The sequence below is a fragment of the Triturus cristatus genome, chromosome 2_1, assembly GCF_964204655.1.
Source record: "Triturus cristatus chromosome 2_1, aTriCri1.1, whole genome shotgun sequence".
NCBI lineage: Eukaryota > Metazoa > Chordata > Amphibia > Caudata > Salamandridae > Triturus > Triturus cristatus.
Window position 1 is genome coordinate 904,994,089 of NC_140581.1, and position 24,332 is coordinate 905,018,420.

The 24,332-nt window shown below is 49.5% G+C and overlaps 1 protein-coding gene across 2 annotated transcripts in view; it reads left to right on the forward strand.

Annotated features, from left to right (window-relative positions):
* The window catches only part of GKAP1 (G kinase anchoring protein 1), a 565,016-nt gene that overhangs the window by 495,472 nt on the left and 45,212 nt on the right, over positions 1 to 24,332 (forward strand). For both annotated transcript variants that reach the window (XM_085633148.1, XM_085633155.1), the window contains exon 11: positions 4,729 to 4,806. In XM_085633148.1, the coding sequence (XP_085489274.1) occupies positions 4,729 to 4,806 (78 nt within the window). The remainder of the gene's footprint in view (positions 1 to 4,728; positions 4,807 to 24,332) is intronic.

Below are 24,332 nucleotides of genomic sequence, written 5' to 3' on the forward strand. Positions count from 1 at the left end.
TACCAGGATGGTTGGGCCTCTGTAATTTATTAACTGTTTGCCAAAATTTGGAGCTGTTTTTCTGTTTAGCGTCATGGAGAAGTTTGCCCATGTTTCATTATCCTTTGCTCTTTTATTTGCCCATCTCCTCTGTATTAATGATTTCTTACCTTCGCGGAGGGAACTTTGCAGGCTCGGATTGTTTGGAAATATACAGAATTGTTTTAGTGTATGATTTATAAGTTGCTTCAATTTTATAGATGCTGGACTTTTTGCCATTTTTGTAGAAACTTGTGAAGCATTCCTCAGCTTCGGACCTTGCCTATTTAAAAATGTTTCTCAAAGTGATGTGACAAAATAATCCCAGTGTTCCAAGGGCTGGGCTGTCGGTTCTCCCCATTGTTTGTGCCGATCTTTGGCAGTAGATTATATTTCCTCTAAATTTGTGGAGTTGCGCCTTATTCTTTTAAGGTTGTTGGTTTCATTTTGCACAATAGTTTTACTGACGCACAATGTCTGACTTGAACTTGCTTTAAGACTTAGTTCTTGTGGCATGTGGTCACTGAGTTCGTTGTTGCCGATCTCAAAAGTGGCTATGTAGTTGAACAGTGTTAGAGTTGTGAAGGTATAGTCTAGATGGGATGATGCTGTGGCTGAATGATACGTGACAGCTGGTGCATTATCGTCCTTAAAGCGGCCATTTACAGCTCGCATATTTAAGTGCTCCAGTTTCCGAAGTAGATATTTCGCGCTTCGCACAGGCTTAATGGCCGTGGTTTGGGCTTGCGTCGGAATTCCCCATGCGCCTGATAGGTCCTGAATTGGGTCGTCATCTTGAGTGTTTCCGAAAAGGTGCATGTTGAAATCTCCAGCAAGGATAATGAGATCCGTTGCTTCCTCTTCCATCAATCTCATTAACTCCGTTGACAGCTCCTTTGCTATTTTTAGCCTTTGTTTTGGGTGTACATAGATATTTATTATTATTACTTCCTGTGTGAGCTGTGTAGTATGCTGATAAAGATGACAGAGTCCATAGTAGTTTCCAAAATGGTTTATTCCAAGTAGAAGTCACAATATGTAGAATAATACGAACCCCACCAGGAGCAGCTTCCCTGCTGCTCAGCCCATACACCAACTACCTCAGGCACTCCAACATTCCACATTACATCATACACCTCAACATTCTCACAACTACCACTCTGGCTGAGCAGCAGGATACTACATATCTCCTTTCTTTACAAAGGAAAAGAAAGAAGAACCAACGCACATCATAAATTAACCATGGAAAGATATAGAAGAAAATACACCAGAAAGCATGAATTGAAAAGAGGGAAAACATGCATTAGAAAAGTGGGAAAAATAGGAAACGCAACCAAAAAACACCAAAAAGAAACAAAGACTAAAACACTAACACCCTTTCACACAGAAAGACAAAACCCACATCCTCCCTCACATAAATAACAAAAAGAAAACCCATGTACAAAGATACGAAAGCTGGCCAGGCAAACATAAAAATATACAAGGGTAAGAGCAACAAAGTGGAAAAACGGAAGCAAATAGGTTGAAAGAATGAAAATCAACATTAGAAAACGAACAAAAGGACAGCTGCTTTAAACAAAAGAATGGAGGAAAAACCCCGAAAGACAGCAAGTCCCTTGCAGTACATAGAAATAAAACGTTGCTGTTGACATCCTTGTTGCACAGAAGTGTAAACACTAAAACACAATAACCCTGCACAAATACAAACACCACAAAATTTTGGGTGGAAGGAGTACAGCGAGGCACACAGCACAAAAATGCTACATGCATATGTAATAAATGTGGAGAAAGACCACATAACACATTAAAGTGTATGACAAAATATACGCGTGGAGAAAGACCACCTAAAACATTAAAGTGTACAATAAACATACACGGCACAAAGTGCTACTTGCCAACGAAATGGATGTGGAGAAGGACCACATAAACATTAAAAATTTCCAATTAAATGAAAAGGTGTGCAACAGGGCACACAGCACAATGTGCTACATAACAGAATAGATGCGGAGAAAACCACATAAAATATCAAAATTCCAATTAAATAAACATTCCCTCAACATTCTGAGTGGAAAGGTGTGCATCAAGACACACAGCACAATGTGCTACATAAAACAAAATGGGTAGATGTGGAGAAAGACCACATAAAGCATGTAAATTCCAATAAAAATGCAATTAAACGCACAATCCCTTTTCCTTTTTTAAAACATGCCACACAGTAACATTGCAATTTGGCATAATAAATACCACAAGGTACTGACATGAACCTTGCAGATAACTACAGTCGAGGTCACACAGTAATACTGTAGGTGACTATTAAAATAAGTGCTAAAATAAACATCTGAACTGTAGGAAATGAAAATTCCAAAAAAAACGTGTCAATATAATATTCGCCGAAATTACCAATGTTTCAGTCCTCCATACACGCAGAGCCCCTATGCTGCACATGCTGCGAACTTAGGATGTCCCAAATGCGAAGAACACTTATGCCTGTAATGAAGCATTAACAATCCTGCACACGGGGATCGGAAGACCCAACACAGACACAAACTGGAGAGGAAAGAACACCGTGGGTGGCAAGGCGTGTACAACACGTTCTGGAAAGTGTAAATACTGTGGATATCTTAATCCCAAGATGGCGCCACGTTCATGACGCTGAGCCCGGGTGGCTCACGGCACGTCCGTGCTCGTAGGTGAACAGTCAGGAACGTCGGATCCACGATGACAAGGACAATGCAGGTGAGACTGCACGCTCTCGATGTGTGCGCGCAGTAGGTAGCTCGTGCTGTGTTTTAAAATGAAAGGCAGCGGTTCAACTGCCAACACGCAGAAAATGGCAATGGCGCATTAAAACTTTAAAACACACTGAAGCAAAGCGTCGATGTAAAATTTGAGAAAGTACTCACAGCATAAGCACAGAATACTGGCCTGAGACTTCACCACATCAAATTTAAACACTTGAAAATCGAGAGTGTTGAAGTTAATAACTCTGTGATGCCAATAAATCGAAGCACTGTAACAGCTTCCCGTGGAGAAACGAAGCACTGCTCAAAATGCAATAATCAATTCCCTTCGGTCCTTCTAATCCCGAAATAGCAGGCAAATAAAATTCCCAATCTCCTCCAGTAGATGGCAGCAGATATTTACACAGTTCCGTTGATTTCAGATCTCCTCCAGTTGGCATTTAAAACACCGGTTTAGATTTCTTCTCCGACGATCTGGGCTTGTTTAAATTTACACAAAGTGCTGGGTTTGTCTAATTTGGTGAAATAAAGTTGTAAACGCTAGCGACAGGAAATAGCAGGCTGGACCATCGATGTCACAGGAATGGCTGGCAAAAATTCAAATAGGAGGCAGGAGGAACAGACGAAATAAAGTTAAAACTGGCACTTTTAATCTTGAATTGTGGGCGACCGATGGCAAGGTCACTGGTGGGGCTCGTTGGTGCCAGTTAAATTGAAATCCTCTTCTTCAGTTTCGAATGATATCTTTTTGATCTTGATTGTGGGACCTTGTTCTTGAGCCTCTTCTTTTCTGACTCTGGAACCCCACTTCTGGTACCAAATGTAGTATGCTGATAAAGATGACAGAGTCCATAGTAGTTTCCCAAATGGTTTATTCCAAGTAGAAGTCACAATATGTAGAATAATACGAACCCCACCAGGAGCAGCTTCCCTGCTGCTCAGCCCATACACCAACTACCTCAGGCACTCCAACATTCCACATTACATCATACACCTCAACATTCTCACAACTACCACTCTGGCTGAGCAGCAGGATACTACAAGCTGGTTAATCCTAAGCATTACTTTTATGGCCTGAATGCAGCTTGGAGGTGATAATTGAATTTTCATTGGAAAAGTCTTACCTATTTCTGTTAGAGGATAAGAGCAATAAGCCACTCGAGCGACGGCCAAAAGCAGATCCATTGGTTGCCGGAAGTAGGTGAGAAATGTAACCCTGCAATTCAAAGGACTTATCTTCCTGGGTCTCCTCAAGCAGGATTATATCAAAAGATTTCAAATAGTTTAGAAACTCTTGACCGCTTGTTTTGGAAGCTAAGCCGTTAATATTCCAGACACCTATTGTAAGTCCGTCTCGCTCAGTTTGGGGTGGCTGTTTTACTTTTAGTGCTAAGGATGCCTTTCGATTTAGATTATTATTAAGCATGCATGCTTAGGCTATGAATTGTTGATTAAGGAAGGATTTGTTTGCTCTTAGAGCGTGGCAGCTCACAGACACTGACCAGGGAGCTAATGGTCATAATTTCAAAATAGTGCCACTGGAATTGTGAGGTGGCGGATCAATGTGTTTCTTAGATGGGATTTTTGTGAGGACTGAATTGTGCTTCAGGAATGTTCATTTTGTTGACAAAACATTTGAAATATGATGTGTGGTGGGTTTAATTATTTGTTTGACACCTACATGATGTCAACTAAGTCATCAGTGCAGAGGGGCTTTGTTCACCAAACTCGCACAGGGCCAGACACATAACTGGAGCATCCATCTTACATCAAGCTAAAGATAAATGTCTTTAGGGCTGTACTTTCATGAGTGTATTGTCACTGGTAAAATAGTGAGGATTCTTTCATAATTATTTAATGGATCGAAGACCTTGCTGTTATTGCGGCCATCTAATTGGCTATGCTTTGGATACTTCCATGCTTTAAGTGATGCAATGTACAATTAGTTTGTTTTTCTCTTCTCTTTAAGGTAACTGGTCTGCATGTGGCATTAGAACAAGAAAGATCAAAAGTGAAGGGTTTACAAGCAGAGCTAATAAAGTATCAGGTAATTACAATACTTTTTTTGCCTTTTTTTTTTAGATTTTGCATCGTATGACTTCACTTTAAGAAGTACTTTCAGAGAGATGCTCTTGCTTGCAGTGATGTTTGTCATGACAGGACTGTTTACTTTAGCATCACAATTTCATGAAAGCAAGGGGTTTTCTTTGGCATGCTTTAGAAAGTTATCTAATTGTTTTAACAGGCGATAGTGTATTTACGAGGCATGGCTTCTCAATGTTTAGATGGTCATTCAAAACACTGATGCCAGGCCCACTTTTGACTGCTGAACTGCTGACAAATTCCTATAGATATTTCTAACCACAGGCTCTTCAGCTTTATAATATTCCCAGAGGAGATCCGGAAGGCTTTTCAGCACAGCCCCCTATGCACCAGTGGGTGCTGTCATGCAGCTCCACGTCAACTCTGCTTTGCCCCGGAAGTGACAGCTGGAGATGCATGTATTAACAAAATTGACAAAACAAACTGGTTCCCTTGCAGGAATCTTGTAAGCCAATGCTTCCCAGGTAAAAGAAACTGTACAGACATGTGAACAAGTTAAACAATTATGTTTGTGGCATGTGTGGCGATACACTTACTCTGCATACTGCTGACAAGGCAACAACTCCATGAATGGCAATAGTCCTACTCCCTTACTTTAATCAGTGGGACACCCCAAACATAGAATTTTTTCGCTACGTGCGAAAATGCTAAATGCCCAATCTTCACCTTCAGGTTTCCACACCATAACATCCCTTAGACTTATTGGTGAACTACAGGAAAATCGCATTACATGAACCCTTATTCCATGTCCATACTGACGGGGTGATTCTTAGGACCGACCCTAATTTATTTTTATTTGTTTTTATTTGTTTTTATTCACTTTTGTAACAGGAAAGAAAAGCAAAAGAAACAGATCACATTATCGCATACATCACAGATATAGGATTACATGAGTCACTAAGCAGTAGATTGCAAATAGTTAATGTGGAACACACTGACAGTAGGTACTTCTAGAAAGGAACAAGCAGCAGATCGATGCATTGTCAATCAATCATAGTACAATCTAATCAAACCATCACTCCCAGACCAATCAATTTATGAAAGTTATAGGTGGTCCGCAATCCCTGAAACCGTACTCGTGCCCCTCTACACATATATACCGGATCAACACAGGACAGCTTATGCTCATGCATTATCAGTATCACTCCCCTGCTTCGTCACTAGGTATTGCGCAAACAGTCCCCAAAAGCTTTTAGGTCGACTGCGAGGGGGCAGCAACTCATTATAAACATCAGATTGAGTATTACAATATACCATGTCTCGCTCCCACTCAGCAATAGTTGGGACAGGCCCCTGCATCCATCGTATCGCGATCCTGCATTTGGCCAATAGTAAACCTATAGATACTAGTTTTCGAACACTCTTGCTGAGGGGCTTTGTGTAACCTAGAAGCGCTAAGAGTGGATCAGGAGTGAGGGACAGACCAACTATATCATTCAATGCTTGAAAAATGTGTTGCCAAAAGGCCGCCACTGAGGGGCACACCCATGCAACATGTATAAAATCCACATCATCCATCTCGCACCTCTCACAGCGATGTGTGTCCCTTAGCCCATAGCGAAACAGGCTCTGTTTAGAAACTTGAAGTGCGCCAATCTATGCCTGCCATTGAGTGAGACCGTTTGTGTAATGGAGCAACAGTAGGACCATATATCGTCAGCCAGGGGTGTACCAAGGTCGTGCTGCTACTCGAGCTGCGCTTTAGAATAGTGTGTGTTATTCGCTGTTTCTGATGAGGCATAGAGTTTCGAAATTAGGACTCCGAGCGCAAGAGTATGGAGAAGGCAGAAAGCTCCGAGGGTTCTTGGAGATCATCACCAAGCAGAGCCCTCAGTGCGTTGCGAGCTCTAAAAAAAATGGAATTGTGTCAGTCGTATGGTTAGATAACCCTGCCAGCGCCTCCTTCCGCGTGTTTACCCTCCCTTCCTGAAATAAATTGCCCATTACGTTCAATGAGCGAAGTGCACCACGTTCCGAGCTGAGGGCGAACCATTGACCCCAGTTTACAGGCAAGAGAGGAGAATATAACTGGGCCCCTGCATGCTTTTTCAGCAACACGTGCCAAGCATGGACTATAGAGTTAAGAGTCAAGAACTCCGCAACGCCTGACAGGTGCCTGGATCATCAAACGTGGGAGAGGTTCAGGGCTATCGGCAAACCGTTCTATCTGAAGATGCGGGAGATCTTGCGGCCCGGGAACCCAGCTATTAGCATGCGAACCTTGCGCCACCCTGTAATATAATTCTAAATCAGGAGCGCCTAGTCCGCCCGCAGTGTAGGGCAGAGTGAGTGTGTTCAGCTTAACACGCGGAGTTTTGCCTGCCCAGGCCAGTTAGCACATCAATGTCCGCAGCTCTCATGTGTTGGGGTACCACTATAGGTATATTGAGAAAGAGGAAACGGGGGAGTACAATAATTTCCATCAAGGCGACCCGTCCAACCAGCGAGAGGGGAAGCCAAATCCACCTATCTATATCTTCTGCCAGCTTGGCAATGGCCCTGCTGTAATTTACCCTGAGCACTTGCTCTGCATCAGAGTGAACTTGGATTCCCAAGTATCTAACCGGATCGGATGTCCACTGAAGAGGATAGTCTAATGGGGTCGGTACTGCAGTCGGAGTGAGTGGAAAACTATTGACCTGTCCCAATTGATTTTAAGTCCTGAAAGGCCGTTGAATCACAGCACCTCACAAATTATTGAGAAGAGATTAGAGTCCGGGTTCCCAATGTATAGGAGCATGTCATCCACGTATGCTGAGACAATTAGGTTGTAGCTGGGAAAACGGAGACCCCTGTGGCTGTGACACTCGCGCAGAGCCCTCAACAAAGGTTCAGCAGCAACCGCGTAAAGTAGTGGGGACAGGGGGCAGCCTTGTCTGGTGCCCCTGGATATCTGGATAGGCGAGGAGACCATATCTCCAATGGACACTCGTGCGGACGGAGAATTGTATAGCGTCGATACCAGTTGAATAAAAACCTCACCCACGCGTCGCAGAACCGACCGCATGTATTTCCATTCGATCGAATCGAAGGCTTTCTCGGCGTCCAAAAACACTGCAACCGCCTAAACCTCTGGTCGCACATGCTGAAAAGCGCCAAAGACTGTTCTCAGATTCCCAGATAATGAACGGCCCGGAATAAAGCCAGCTTACTCCGGGCCAACCAGCAGGGGTAAAAGAGGGGATAAGCGATTAGCCAGTATCTTGGCAAAACTTTTAGTGTCGACTATATGAGCGACAGGGGTCTATAGGATGAGCACTCTTGAGGAGTCTTGCCGGGTTTTCGTTACTATCAGCGCCTCGCGCATGGAAGGAGGCATGATACCAGTTTCACCCATATCCTGAAACAGTGTGCTCAGGTGGGGAATCAACATGTTGCTAAAAGCCTTATAATGGGCACCGTGAGCCCGTCCTGACCCGGGGCACTCCCATCCTGCATGGAGTACAACACATCAGGTATTCCCGGTGACTATCAGTCAGCCACGACAGCTTGAGATATTCCAGGTAATTCAATATATTGTCATCCCCTGGGGCAATTTTAGAGCTGTATAAATCCTGGTAGTACCTACAAAACAGTCTAGCTATATCCCTTTGTTCTTTTAAGACGGAGCTGTCCTCGCCAAGGATCTCAGTAATGACCCGAGATTCAAATCTACGGCATGCCAGCATCGCCAGTACCGAGCCCGGTCTGTCCCCTTCTCCGTAGGTTCGGGCCAGAGCGTATTTCCCCATATGTTTGATCTCTCTATCCGCCTCCTCGTGGTACTCATCTAGTGTGGTTTTAAGTTGTTCTAGAATCTGTGAATCGTTATTAACCAAAGCAGCCTCTAGCTCCCCTAATCGGCCTTCGAGCAGGGCGAGTCTACCTCTAATGGAGCGAAGCACCCCAGCATGCTTACTGATGGCGACCCCACGAATGAAGACCTTAAAGGACTCCCACACTGTGGCAAAGGAGTCAACCGACCCAACATTGATTGCAAAAAATTCCTCAGTGGCAGCAGCTAAGTCAGCTTTAAAGACCGTATCTTGCAGGGAGTATGGCGGGAATAGCCACTGAAAAGGGGGAGTGCCCTTGGGGGACACCTAAAGCGTCAACAACACAGGAGACTGTTCGGAGAAAGAGCGAGCCAATAACTGCGCAGTCCTGCACCCTGGTCATTCACGCCACTGAAATGAACCAATAGTCAATGCGAATATGAATATCACGATAGGCTGAATGGTGTGTAAACCCGCCCCTAACAGAGGCAGTTGAAGTCCCCTCCCCAGAGCAACGGCAGTGCAGTAATGTCTCTGATAAGTGAGAATATAGAGTCATAAAACAGGGGATCATCATAATTCGGCCCGTACAAATTGACAATTAGGAACTCAACGCCCCTCCCATAGCATGTTGATACTACAAATCTTCCAGCCGGGTCTATTGCACGACTCTCCAGCTGAAGACCCGATCTAGGGTTCACCCATGTGAACACACCTCTGGAGTGCGAGGTAAACGGAGCAGCATGAGATTACGTCCTGCGAACAACGCACAATTAGAAGCGAGATGAGTCTCTTGGAGCAGGGTGATGTCAACCTCCTGTCTCTTAAGATATGCCAGAATTTTACACACCTTTCTGTGGTCATTAAGAACTCTCACATTCCACGTCACAAGGCGCAAGCACTTTCTATGACCTAGTCTTGGGTCATGTTGTGACATTTCCTACAATCCTGGATGTAGTTGTACCCCTACTGCAGTGTGAAGTGTCTTACCCTGTGCTTTGATGACCCTGAAATGCATGTGATTATAAAAAAATTACGAAAAAACCCCTCCCCACGCTGTGCCATCTCCAACTGGGCATCGGCGATCTCTTGCCCTCCCTACCAAAAGACCCTGATGTGCATAGAAGAACTACTATGATTATGCAACAATTGACATTGATTAACACACAATAAACAGGCGTGAAACGCAGTGGGGCGGATGTTGCCCGCCTGAACAGTTCTATACCATCGTCCCGCCCCGCCACTAAGCTTCTGAAATGAAGCTACCATTGGGAGAAAAATGATTTCCAAAGATAATACCTGAACAATTCCGGTATGATTGAAACTCCTGCCTACAGAGAGCACAGCAACCCTGCCCGGCCCCACCCGACTGAGCAAAATGAGGATTACTGTGAAAAATACAAAATACAAACTAACAATTGGATTGTGAGAAAGTGCCATTTTTCTTGCATGGTATTCCCCCACTTTTTGCTGAATTGCTGAATGTACTTTGACTGAGTGTGCCCTGGACTCCTGCCAATCAGGTGCCCAGGGCCTATGTTCCTTCACTAAAAACCTCAAACCCAAATTGGCAAACCCTGGCCACATGTCAGCCCCTGGTAAATGGTACCCTAGGTACCCAGGGCCTTGTGACCAGGGAAGGCCTCTAAGTGCTGCAGCATTCCTTGTGCCCCCTTAGAGGCCCTGTACCCTAACATACACACACTGCCCTTGCAGGCTGAGTGTCTGGGTACAAGACAAAACAGAGTCGACATGGCCCACATCCCTGTGTGCCATGCACACCACCTACACTGCCCTGGCATACATCAGCCACCCCTCTAGCTGGGTGCCCTATGCCAGTGGTGTGGGCACAGGAGCATGAGCCCTGTGCCCCTACAATAGCCAGGTACATTCCTGGGCACTGTAAGTGCAGTGCTGCCATTTAAGAGTACATGGTGCTAAGAGCTCGTCAAACACGAACTCCACAGCACGATAATGGCAACACTGAGAAGTTTGGTATCAAACTTCTCAGCACATTAAACCCGCACTGATGCCAGTATGTGATTTAATGTACCAAGCACCACAGATGGCATCTTAAAGATGCCCCCTGAAACCTAACCTACAATCCACATCTGAAAGAAACACGTTAGATTCCTCACCTTAGAATATCCCCAGGCGTCAGGCTGGATCCGGAAAGATTTTTCGTCAGCAATACACTTGCGCGTCGCTAGGCGTCGTCTGCGGCTCAGCATCTGTCGGCGTCATGATCGCCGGGATGACGTCGTCGGAGTTCTTCTTTTTTCCGCACCAGTAAGCGCATACCCTTTTAGTCACTTTTTGACTAAACTTTTTTGAACTCTTTTGGTTCCATTTTCAGTCGACCTCGACTCTGGTGCTGATGGGGATGCCTGGCTTCAAAGCTTGTGATGCCTGTCACTTACTGATGTCTGTCACGGATCACCACCGCCGGTGTCTATTGCCTTGGCGCCGACCAGGATGCCGAGTCGTGCCTCGACTGCCGGGCCTTGACTTCGAAGGCTAGGCGGGAGCGGTCCTGCAAACTGCTCGAGTTCCGGCAGTCGGCTCTGCGCCGCTCAAGGTCCCTGTCGAAGAGGAGGTCGAGGGACTGGTCGAGGCGCCGCAGTCATCACCGCTCGTCGGGGTCAAAGTCTTTGCACTCCGGTAAGTCGAAGGACAGCAAGAAGTCGAAGAGGCGACATAGCTCTTCTGGCTGCCCTTGCCGTTTGCGTGACTCGGTTGAGGGTTCGGGTGGCACCACCCACGTGGCTACATCGGAGCTGCAGGAGTCCTGTCCGACCCCATACCCTCCGGTCCCTGGGTCTGACGCGACTCCGGCGGAGATCAGAGACTTCCTCGTGGCCATGAGGAGCCTGGCTCCGCCGTTGACGCCTGCCGGCGCGCCTTCGGGCCCCACAGGCTCCACTGGGAGGCCTAGCAAGCTGGCGGCTCCGGCCCGGCGCCATCGTCGACTCCGGACCCGACGCCGAAGGACCCCGCGGGATCCAGGCCTGGATCCCGGTCGGTGCCAGTCGACCTCAAGACCACGGCGCCGACACCTCCGGTGCCGCCCCCTGCGCCGCTGCATGGTTTAGTCCCGGTGTCGGAGCGGCGCCGTATCCAACGCTGATGGGTGACAGGTTCATCTTCAACGGATGGCGAAGACGACTGGGAGGGGTCTGAGGACCCTCTGGCACGACAGGGCCAGTTATCTCAGGACTGGGCTAACAAACTGGGGGATGCCAGTGGTCTTGATACCTCCCCTGACACTGGCTCATCTCTCCTCCGTCCATGGCGTCGGAGGAAGGTGCTACATTTTCTGTGGTGCTGTGCAAGGTGCCCGAAGCCCTTGGGCTGGAGCTGCCTGCTGTGGCCGTGAGGACTAATCTCCTCACTGAAGTGCTTCAACCCACAGCAAGCTCCTCGGAGCCTCTGCTGCAGTTCAATGAAGCACTGACTGACGTTCTGAAGGGCACCTGGTCCAAGCCCTCCACAGTTCCTCCTGTGGACTGGAACGTGGTCCGGCGCCACCGCCCTGCACCGGGCGACCCCAGTTTTTTGTCGATGCACCCCACGCCTGAGAGCCTGGTTATTAGGCCTCTATCTCTCAGACCTCCTTCCCGTCCACTACCCCGGATCGGGAATCCAAATGGTTGGAACAGTTTGGGAAGAAACTGTTCTCCTCACTTAGTTTAGGGTTGTGGTCTATCAACACCGCGTGTCTTTTGGACCGTTACTCCCACTCCCACTCCCGGACACGGCTCGCCCAGGCTCTTGCCGAGGGGCGGGTTGCGGCACGGCATGCAATCCGATGTGGACTGGACACAAAGGACTCGCTAGGCAGGGCAATGGCGACCACGGTGGCGATTCGTCGCCACACCTGGCTGAGGTCCACAAGTTTCTCCGGGGATGTCCAGAGCACCCTCATGGACATGCCCTTTGATGGCAGTCGCCTTTTTGGCGACAAATCGGACAGTGCACTGAAGCGCTTTAAGGACTCCAGGGCTACGGCTAAGTCCTTGGGCCTCTCGGCCCCGCGCCCGCAGACTTCTGCTTTTCGTCCCTTTCGTGGCCAAGGAAGGGGCGGCCCCTCATGTCCGTCTAGCCACAGGCCGCAGAACCAGCTTCAACGCGGTTGTGGATGTGGAATCCGCTGAGGCGGAGCAGGGGGACAACGAGACGGTCCGTCCACATCTACCCCGGCAGCATCCACCTCAAAGCCCTCCTAGTCCGAGCTTTCAGGCCCATTCAACGCCAGTGGGAGGCAGAGTTCGCCATCACCTGCTTCACTGGCGTACCATCACATCGGACAGGTGGATGCTGAAAATCGTCCGAAGCGGCTACTCCTCTCCCCTTCGATGCGACCCCTCCAGCCATGCCACCGCAGTACCACAGCATGTCGGGGAATCACTTGAAACTTCTGCAGGAGGAAGTTACAGTCTCTTGGCCAAGGGGGCCATCGAGCGCATTCCTGGCCCAGAAGTAGTTCGGGGTTGTTATTCACACTACTTTCTGGTTCCCAAGAAGGGCAAAGGGGGCCTACGCCCTATCTTGGACCTCAGGAGCGTCAACGCCTTCCTCCGGAAGGAGAGGTTCAAGATGCTCACCTTAGCTCAGGTTCTGGCTGCCCTAGACCCTGGAGACTGGATGGTAGCGTTAGACTTGCAGGACGCTTATTTCCACATCCCCGTCCTGCCTTCCCACCGGCGTTACCTGCAGTACACACAGTAGGCCACAAGCACTTTCAGTTTACCTTGCTCCCCTTCGGCCTCACCAGTGCCCCTCTGGTGTTTAAGAAAGTGATGGTGGTGGTCGCAGCTCATCTGCGCAGATTAGGGGTTCCAGTCTTCCCCTATCTCGACGACTAGTTGTTTAAAGCCCCAGGCAGTCATCTCCCACCTCCATACTACGGCCGACCTCCTGCATTTGCTGGGGTTTTCCATCAATGTGCCGAAGTCGCATCTGATTCCCACCCAGAAGCTCCTTTTCATCAGAGCGGTTCTGGACTCGGCGCAGTTCCGGGTCTATCCTCCGGAACAGTGGATCTGGTATATTCAGGCTCTGATTCCCATCTTTCTGATGGATACATCTGCCAGTGGATTCTTCACATTGTGAATATCCCCTGCGCCAGCATTCCACTGAACTTTTTTCCCCAGGTCTCTACGCCGACGTGGACGTCATAATACCTGGGCTCCGCTCGCGACTCTGTATGACGTCATCGGAGCCATAAGAGAGACACGTCGGCGTGATGACGTCAGTTCCCTTTTTTCCGCGCCGTCGACGCGTAACGGTTTTCCAGCACTCTCATGCTACTTTGTAGTCTTGTTGTGGGTTACTGTTTCTGGATAAGCTATGGCTTCGACAAGGAAGTCGGGTTTTAAACCTTGTAGGGAATGTGGGGGCCACATGTCCATGACTGACCCCCATGAGGATTGTTTATGGTGCCTTTCGTCGGACCATGATGTGGATGACTGCCCCAGCTGCAGAAAGATGAACCCCAAGGCCCTGAAGGAGAGGGAGGCCAAACTCTTCATGGCCAAACTCTTCATGGCCAAGGCGAAGAGGTAGGAAGAAGAAGAAATCGAGGCCGGAGTTGTCGACTTCGCACTCTTCGAAGTCGACGAAACATCATAAGAAGAGGAAGCATAGCTCTCGGCGCCGGTCTTCGAGGAGTAAGGCTTCGAGGTTGCCGTCGCACCGAAGCAAGGATGTTATATCTCCATCTCCTTCTCGAATGTCTCCAGAGAGGTCACCTTCGCCGAAGCGGTCCCCGGCGCAGTCACCGGCGCCAGTGGAGTCTCCAGCTTCTGATGCCGAACCTGATCAGAAGGGCCTTCTCCAGGACCAGATGAGCCTGCGGCGCCAGTTGAGGACACTTCGGCTCCGGTTCCTGGTACTCCTCGACCGGATCCAGGGCCAATCCCATATCCGCAGTTCCCGACTCCGGGTGCAGATTCAACGCATTTCCGCAATGCGATGTATGGGATTTTTCAAAGGGCTGCCTTCCCATCCGGCGCACCATCTGGTCCCGTGGGTCCTATGGCATACACTTTGGGAATGCCACAGCATTATGCTCATGCTCCCTTTATGCCCTTTTTGCCGATGGCTCCTTTGTGGCTGTATCCGGCGCCGTCTAGTGATCCATCCTGGCTTTGTCTGGATTGGCCTTCTTCTGAGCTTTCCTCGACGCCGTTGCCGACTCCTTCGGCTCCACGCCAGGCGCCGCCGACTCCACGTTCGGTTCCACCGACTTTGCGTACGGCGCCACCGATGCCGGTTCCTCGGATCCGTTCTAGAAGAAAGGCCCAGAGGGTTTTGGAAGAGGAACGTTATAGGGAGGAAGTGGAAGAAGGTGAGCTTGATGGATCTTCTGATGACTTTGAAGGCAATCGGGAAGCTAGTGGTCTTGATACTACTTCGGAGTGGGAGCATTCTTCTGCTAGGTCTTCACCACCACAGGAAGTGGCCCCTTATCATTCCGTCATCAGGAAGGCTGCAGAGTTGCTGGACTTAGTTGCCCTCTGCAGAGTATATGCCAAACCTCCTAACTGAAGTCCTGCATTCACCATCTTCGATTGTTGAGCCCTTGTTGCCCTTTAATGAGGCTATTTTAGAGCCTGTGATGGACGTTTGGCGCAAACCACTTTCTTCGCCTACAGTCTCCAGACAAGTGGCAAGGAGGTATAGGGTGGCTCCGGGGGATCCAAGCTTTCTTTCTTCCCACCCTTCTCCAGAAAGCCTTGTAGTGCAAGCTTCATGCTTGAAGCATTCTTCAGGCGCCTTCCCTCAAACTCCTGCGGATAGGGATTCTAAAAAGACTGATCAGACAGCCAAAAAGGTCTTTTCTTCAGGAAGCATGGCGCTTAAATCAACCAATGCCACTTGTTTATTGGGGCGTTCTGTTCATGTGCTGATGGACTCTATGAAATTATTAGCTCCTAAGCTGCCAGAAGAAGAGAGAGCCTCTTTTATGGAGGTTGTCACGGACACTCAGGCTGCTGCAAGGCATGTTATTCAGTCGGGCCTAGAGACGGCTGATTCTGTGGCTAGAATAATGGGGTCTTCGATAGCCACTAGGAGGCAAGCTTGGCTTCGTTCTTCCGGCTTTTCGGCGGATGTTCAGGCCACCTTGGTCGACTTGCCTTTTGATGGAGAGAAGCGGTTTGGCGAGAAGGCTGATTCCGCCTTGCAAAGGTTTAAAGATAGCAGGGTTACTGCGAAGTCTTTGGGTTTACAGACTCCTGCTAAGGGATTTGGACTCAGGAAATTTAGAGGATTTGGGAGGTCCTCATTTCGTTCCTTCCGGCAACCTCAGCAGCAGCAGAATCCCCTCTATATGTTGTATAGAGGAAAAGGGGTAGGAGAGGTTCTGGCCGCAACCCATCTTCATCTTCAGCCTCCTCTGCTCCGAATGAAGCTTCAGGGAAGCAGCCCTAGATTCTCTCCCCCCCCCCCCCCCCCCCCATCCTAGATCACGTGAGACCGGTGGGGGGTCGGGTGTCCCACTTTTTGCGAGGTTGGAAATCTGTCACGACCGACCTTTGGGTTTTAAACCTCGTGGAGAATGGATACGCCTTTCCCTTTCGAGAGTTTCCTCCCCCTTACCCTCCTTGCCAGGGTTTCTGCTCTGAAGACCATCTGCTTCTTCTGCAGAAGGAGGTCCTTGCTTTACTACAAAAAGGTGCGATAGAGGTGGTTCCGGAGCAGGAAAGGGGTCAGGGATGCAACTCCCGGTATTTCCTGATTCCCAAGAAGGACGGCAGATTGCGTCAGATCCTGGACCTCAGAGTCTTGAATTTTTACCTGAAACAGGAGAAATTCAAGATGCTTACCCTTGCACAGGTTCTTCAAGCGTTGCAGCAAGGAGACTGGATGGTGTCGATCGACTTGCAGGACGCGTACTTTCATGTCCCAATCCTGAAGTCGCACAGGAAGTATCTCCGTTTTACGGTTGGGTCGCAACACTACCAGTTTGCGGTCCTCCCGTTTGGTCTTGCCACCACACCTCGAGTCTTCACGAAGGTGATGGCAGTGGTGGCTGCTCATCTCAGGAGGTCGGGGATTCCAGTATTTCCCTACCTGGACGACTGGCTTCTGAAAGCAGAGTCCCCAGAGATGGTGCTACATCATCTGCAGGTAACATCTCCGCTGTTATTCGACTTGGGTTTTTCAATCAATGTGCCCAAATCTCACCTGGTGCCCTCTCAACGCAACCTGTTCATAGGGGCGGTACTGGACACTACTGTGTGTCTAGCATTTCCTCCTCCTCAAAGAATTCTCGACATTCAGGAGATACCTTTATTCCACAATGGAGCGGTTGTTCCAGTTCTGAAGGTCCTTCGACTGCTCAGTCTGTTCGCCTCCTGCATTCTGTTGGTCAACCATGCACGCTGGCACATGAGGGCACTCCAGAGGTGCCTCCGCAGGCAGTGGTATCAGCACAACGGAGATCTCAGGGAGTCTGTGAGGATCTCGGGAGAAGCTGCAGCGGATCTGTCTTGGTGGAGCGTGGAGGGCAATCTGTCTCAAGGAAAGCCCTTTCATCTTCCTCCATCGGTGGCCACAGTGATAACGGATGCCTCCACCCTGGGGTGAGGTGCTCATCTGGGGGATCTGGAGATCAAGGGTCTTTGGTCTCCAGAGAAAAGGTTGCTTCACATCCACCTTCTGGAATTACGGGCTATACGTTTGGTGCTCAAGGCCTTTCTCCCTTCCCTTCGCGGTCAATCGGTTCAAGTCCTGACGGACAACACTACCGCGATGTGGTATCTCAACAAGCAGGGAGGAGTAGGGTCGTATTGTCTCTGCAGGGAGGCGTTAAGGCTCTGGTCCTGGGCTCAGGATCATCAGATTTGCTTGATGGCAAATTATCTGGTCGGGGTGCTGAACGTACGTGCGGACAGTCTGTCGGCAGTTCTCTGCCTACCATGAGTGGAGCCTCCATCCGGAGGTGGTTCGTCACGTTTTTCGGACATGGGGAACTCCTTGGATAGACCTATTCGCCACTCGCGAGAACGCTCATTGCCCGTCATTCTGCAGTCTCCAGCTTCTGTTGCAGGGGACGTTGGGGGACGCGTTTCAGTTGAGTTGGGCCTCACAACTTCTTTGTGTTTCCTCCCATACCCTTGATTCCTCGGGTTCTGAGGAAAATTCGCCAAGACCGGGCCCAAGTTATTTTGGTCGCCCCGGATTGGCCAAGAAGAGTGTGGTACACAGATCTACTTCACCTCTCACCGCACCCTCCACTCTGTCTCCCTTTCAGGGCAGACCTTCTCTCTCAATCGGAGGGGCAGGTTCTTCACCCCCACCTCTAGAGCCTGCACCTTCATGCCTGGAGATAGAACGGGGCAACCTGAGTTCCTTCTCTCTCTCGCCTGATGTGGTGGATGTTATTTTATCAGCCAGGCGACACTCCACCAAGTCCATTTACTCATATCGGTGGTCTAAGTTTGTTAAATGGTGTGGAGAGAGATCCGTTGATCCTTTAAAAGCCCATCTTTCTAATGTGCTTCAGTTTGCTCTTTCCTTGGCTCAGCAGGGCTGTGCTGTGGCCACGGTCAAGGGCTATCTATCGGCCTTATCGGCTTTTCTGAGTCTTCCAGATCAGCCTTCATTATTTAAATCTACTATTGTATTAAGATTTATCAAAGGTCTTACTAATAGGTTTCCACCTATTCCTTTTGTAATGCCACAGTGGGACCTTAATCTTGTCTTAACTTTCTTGATGGGGTCTCCTTTCGAGCCCCTTCATAGTTGTCCTTTAAGGCTGTTGTCTTTTAAGACGGTCTTTCTTGTAGCCATAACCTCGGCAAGGAGGGTGAGTGAGCTTCAAGCTCTTAGTTCTAAACCCCCGTTTTTAACCTTACATGCTGAAAGGATGGTTCTTAGGACTAGGGCTGCTTTCCTTCCTAAGGTAGTTACTCCCTTTCATCTGGGGCAGTCTGTTACTCTCCCTGTGTTTCATCCGCCTCCTCATCCTTCCAAGGAGGAGGAAAGACTTCATCGACTGGCCCCAAAAAGAGCTGTGAGCTTTTACTTGGACAGAACAAAAGACTTTCGTTTGGACGATCAGCTCTTCGTGGGCTATGGCGGACATTCTAAAGGAAAAGCTGTGCACAAGCGCACTCTGTCCAGATGGATCATCCTAGCCATCAAGATCTGCTACGCCCTTGCTGGTAAGGTTCCTCCTGAGGGGATTAGAGCTCATTCAACTAGAGCTAAGTCTTCTACCTCGGCTTCGGCCAGGGGTGTTCCTGTTGCAGACATTTGTAAGGCTGCGACTTGGGCCTCCCTCCATACTTTCGCAATGCATTATTGCTTAGACTCTGAGATGAGGAGGGAGGGCACTTGGCGCGCTCTGTCTTGCAAGACTTTTTGGTATAAGAAGGTGGACACCCTCCTCCGGGAGTGGGACTGCTGTGGGAATCCACTGGCAGATGTATCCATCAGAAGAACAATTTACTTACCTTCGATAACGCTTTTTCTGGTGAATACAGTATATACCTTAAAGGATTTCTTGCTTGAGATGTTGTTATACTTTATAGATTCTTTCTATCTGGTACATTGGTAGGAAATGCTTCTGTTCTTTAGCATTCCTTTTGTATATGTACTATGTATATTTGATCGAATGTTGTATACTGTGTATTCTTTGAATCTGTCGTTGGTCCACCTGTTCGCCTCGGCGGCACGGAAAAAATGGGTGGAATTGACGTCATCACGCCGACGTAGCTCTTATGGCTCCTGTGATGTCATACGGAGTCGCGAGCGGAGCCGAGGTATGATGACTTCCACGTCGGCGTAGAGAGCTGGGGGAAAAAGTTCAGTGGAATGCTGGCGCAGGGGATATTCACAAGGTGAGGAATCCACAGGCAGATACTGTATCCACCAGAAAAAGCGTTAACGAAGGTAAGTAACTTGTTCTTCGGCCTCTATCCCGGGTTTCGGTCAGGGTGGTGCTGCGGCTTCTGGGTCTGATGGCCTCCTGCATCCTGTTGGTGCATCACGCCAGATGGCAGATGCGGGCTCTGCAGTGGGATCTGAAGTTTCAGTGGGCCCAGCATCGGGGCAACCTGTCCGACCATGTCTTGATCTCGGAGGGCACTGCAAGACAATTGCAGTGGTGGCTCACGGACCGCGATTGGGTCAGTGGCAGATCCCTCTCCCTACCCCAACCGGATGCGTCCCTCCTGGGATGGGGGGGGGGGCCACATGGGAGAGGCGGAGATCAGAGGCCTCTGGTCTCCGGCGGAGTCCCGGCTCCATATCAACCTTCTGGAGCTGAGGGCGATTTGACTTGCACTGAAGGCATTCCTTCCCTCTGTCCGGGGAAGTGTAGTGCAGGTGTTCACGAACACCACCGCCATGTGGTATTGCAACAAACAGGGCAGGGTGGGGTCGTGGACCCTTTGTCAGAAGGCTCTGCGCCTCTGGACATGGCTGGAACATCAGGGCATCACCCTGGTGGTTCAACATCTGGCGGGCTCTCTGAACACCAGAGCAGACGAACTCAGCCGCCGGTGCATGATGGATCATGAATGGCGTCTAAACTCTGATGTGGCGCAAGGCATCATTCGGCAGTGGGGAGAGCCTTGGTTAGATCTATTCGCCATCGAAGAGAACTCGCAATGTCAGCAGTTCTGCGTGTTGGAGTTTCCAAGGCGGCACTTGCTCGGAGACGCTTTTCGGGAGTGGAGTTGCAGTCTGTTGTACGCCTTTCCGCCTATACCACTTCTGCCCAGAGTGCTGAAGAAGATCAGGCACGACCGGGCCCAAGTCATCCTGGTGGCTCCGGATTGGGCACAAAGATACTGGTATCCCGAGCTACTCAGTCGATCGCTCGATCCCCTGATCCGACTGCCTCTTCAGAAGGACCTTCTGTCGCAGCAGCAGGGGACGGTCCTCCACCCGAACCTGTCCAGCCTCCACCTCCATGCGTGGAGGTTGAGCGGCGGCAGTTGATGCCATTTGACTTGCCTCCTCAAGTCTGTAATGTTATTCTGGCAGCCAGGCGTCCCGCCACAAAATCGGTATACGCCTGCAGGTGGAACAAATTTGTGGCATGGTGCACAGCAAAGGCTGTGGATCCCCTTTCCGCCCCTCTTTCTGAGGTTCTCCTTTTTCTTCTTTCCCTGGCCCAGCAGGGCTCTGCTCTGGGCACCCTTAAGGGATATCTTTCAGCTATTTCTGCTTTCTTAAGGCTTCCTGATCAGCCTTCTCTTTTCAACTCCCCTGTTGTTTCTCGATTCTTTAAGGGCATTACTCACTTGTTTCCTCCTGTCCCTTTCGTAATGCCTCAGTGGGATTTGTATCTAGTATTGACCTATCTGATGTTCGCTCCCTTTGAGCCACTTCATAATTGTCCCCTTCGCCTTCTGACTCTTAAGACTGCTTTCCTGGTTGCCATCACCTCTGCTAGAAGGGTGAGTGAGCTCCAGGCTCTCGCTTCTAAGCCTCCTTTCCTTTCTGTCCATCCGGACAAAGTTGTTCTCAGGACTCGTCCGTCCTTTCTCCCTAATGTGGTAACTGCCTTTCACATCGGACAGTCTGTTACACTGCCCACCGTCTTTCTGCCTCCGCATCCCTCGAAAGAGGAAGAGAGGCTCCGCCGTCTGGACCCAAAACAGGCGCTGTCATTCTATCTGGATCACACCAAACAGTTCCGGGTGGACGACCAACTCTTTGTTGGCTACGTGGGCGCTAAGAAGGGGTGGGCGGTGCACAAGCGAACCATCTCTCGGTGGGTCGGTTTGTGTATCAAGGCCTGTTATTCCTTAGCTAAAAAGGAACCTCCTGCAGGGCTGAGGGCCCATTCCACTCTGGCCACAGCGGTGACCAGTGCCCTGGGCCAGGGAGTCCCCTTGCAGGACATTTGTCAGGCAGCAACGTGGGCCTCGCTGCACACGTTTGCCAAACATTATTGCCTGGACAGCCAAGTCCGGAGAGACGGCTTCTTTGGCCGTTCTGTTCTCCAAGACTTTCTGGTGTGATCTTGGTTCGCAGACCCACCACCGGGGTTGGTATTGCTGGGGTATCTATTCTAAGGTGAGGAATCTAACTAACGTGTTTCTTTCAGCTGAGCAAGTTACTTACCTTCGGTAACGATATATCTGTAAGAAACATGAGTTAGTTAGATTCCTCACCGCCCCACCCATCCTCCCCGTTCTGCGAACTGATATCTAGGGTTGAGGTCATCCTTTTCAGGGCCCTTGAATTTTTGGCACCAGTGTCGGTCTCTTGCATGGCTCTGCGTGCCTGGCGTGGAAAGCTATGTACAAGAACTGACATCAGCGCGCGAGGGCGGCGTCTAAGTAATCTGACGACGTCATCCCGGCGATCACGACGCCGACGACGGACGCGGAGCCGCAGACGACACCTAGCGACGCGCAAGGGTATTGCTGACGGATCCAGCCAGACGCCTGGGGATATTCGAAGGTGAGGAATCTAACTAATGTTTCTTACAGATATATAGTTACCGAAGGTAAGTAACTTGTTCGTCTGGTCTGGGAGGCTGGGGAGGCTGCCACACAGCAGACATGGTGCTGGACCCCTGGGTAGGAGAGCCCCCGCTCTCCTGGGCCTGCAACAATGCACATCCTGGGCGAGGTGCTAGGTCTCAGCTCCCAGGATGGACAGGGGGAAGCTTCAAAGGCATGCCGCCTCTGTGAGCTTCCCCAAGCCACTTGCTGCCCCCACTCTGGCGGGAAGCCTGGCCGGAAACCCCAAATAAGGACCGGGGATGTGCCAGCCTGCCAACCTCCATCCCTCAGGTGGGGGAGGCGAGGTGAAGAGCATCTCCGGGCGCTCGCCATCTTGAAGATGGGAGGCCCTGCCCAATCAGGACTAGGCTACTGCCCCCCTCCCACAGGAGAGTGGCAGGATAGGGGGTGTACCCACCCCAGGGCAGGGACCCATTGGTCCCTACCCTTTACCTACCTGTAACGCCCCTAAAACTAGTATTTAGGGGCACACTGAACCTTCCTTCCTTAGAATGCAGATTCCGAAAAACAAAGAAGAGCAAGAAGAAAGAAGAACTGCCATGCAGCTGCTAAGAAGAGGAAGACACCAACTGCTTTGGCCCCAGCCCTATCGGCCCGTCGACCCTCGAACCTGCTCCTGCTTCATCCCGGCACCTCTTGTGGCCAACAACCTCATAATCCCCGGAGGACCTGGCTACCTTTTGGCTCTAAACACCTGGGACTCCCATGAGCAGAGGCTCTGCTCAAAATCAGCTCTAATCCCTGGCATCAGCCCGGAACCGCGAACCCTGCACACTCTGCACCTGCCAAGCCTGGCCTGTGCCAGAGTGAACAAAGACCCCGAGGACGTCCCCCCCGGTGACTGTGACCCCGAATCCGGCACCCAAGGACTCACTTCGACGCTCCTGACGACGCCTGCAGCCTCAGAACCAGGTACCCCCCCAACCGTGGTCAACAGACGGTAAGATTTCCCTACACCAAAAGGCGCCCTGCGGCCCCCTGTGCCCAACTCCTGGGTACCTACCTATCCTCCAACTATCCAACTTACCTCTCGAAGTGGTGGTGGCACCTGAAGAATCTTTGTCCCCGTGCTTTCAGCCTTTGTTCAACCAGGAGCTTTCCCATTGAAATCCATTGAGCGCCCGAAGGCTCAAAAGCAACCTGCACCCAGCCGCCCGAGTGGCCCTGGCAGTGTAATCTCTACACCTATCTACTTCCCCATTTGCCCTGAGCAAGTGACCAGGAGCCCAGCTCCCACAGCCGCGTGGCCTGCTAGTCCGCAGCCACCAACCAAGGCCCCCCTGCCTCCCATTGGATAACATTGGGCCTAACTCACTCTGCACCCGGCTGCCCCTGAGCCGCTGAGGGTGTAACAACTGTACCTACCTGACCCTGGGAGACCCCTGAGTCTGTGCCCAGAACCTTAACTCTGCCAGTCGATTACTTACCCAAAAGCTGATAACCCAATTTTCCTCCATAGGGTTACATTGACTGATTTCTGCTGAAATTTCTTCTAAGTGTGGAGTTTCTAAAACTTAAAATATTCACCAAAAATCAACTGAGTAACGAAAACACTCACCTGCTAGTAGGAGAGATCCCAGTGCTGGATCTTGGTGCCCAGCACTGACCCTGAAAAATATTCACAACCATACTTACCAGTAACCCAATTTTCTTCCATACGAAATCATTGACTGTTTTTCTGTGAAATTTCTTCTAAGTGTCGATTTCTGCAAACTTCAAATATTCTTTAAAAATCGTACCAACTGTGAAAACGTAATTACTTACCTGTTTTAGATAGAGGTCCCAGTACTGAGTCTAGGAGCCCAGTACTGGATTACAAAAGTAACGAGAACCTACTTTACCTGCAACTTGAATTTTCTCCCATAGGGAATCATTGACTGTTTTTCTATGAAATTTCTTCCGTCAACTTTTAAAATAGCAAAATATTGCCTAAAAATCATAACAGTAAATAAGTCGACTTTTATCACTTGTTTCTCAGAACTGTCCCAGGACTGAATCTAGGATCCAGTCCTGAAGTTACAAAAGTAATCCTGAAAGTAATCTATTGCAAATAACTTAAAACTTCCATTGAGGCCAATGCATTATTGTGTTTGAAATTGTGTTGCTTATTGCAACAACCTGTAACTAACTACAAAAGTCAATTGCATATTGCAAAAGTATTTAACTAAACGCATCTCATTCTGAGAAAGTATTTTTTAATACCTATTGTTGGTTCTAAAATA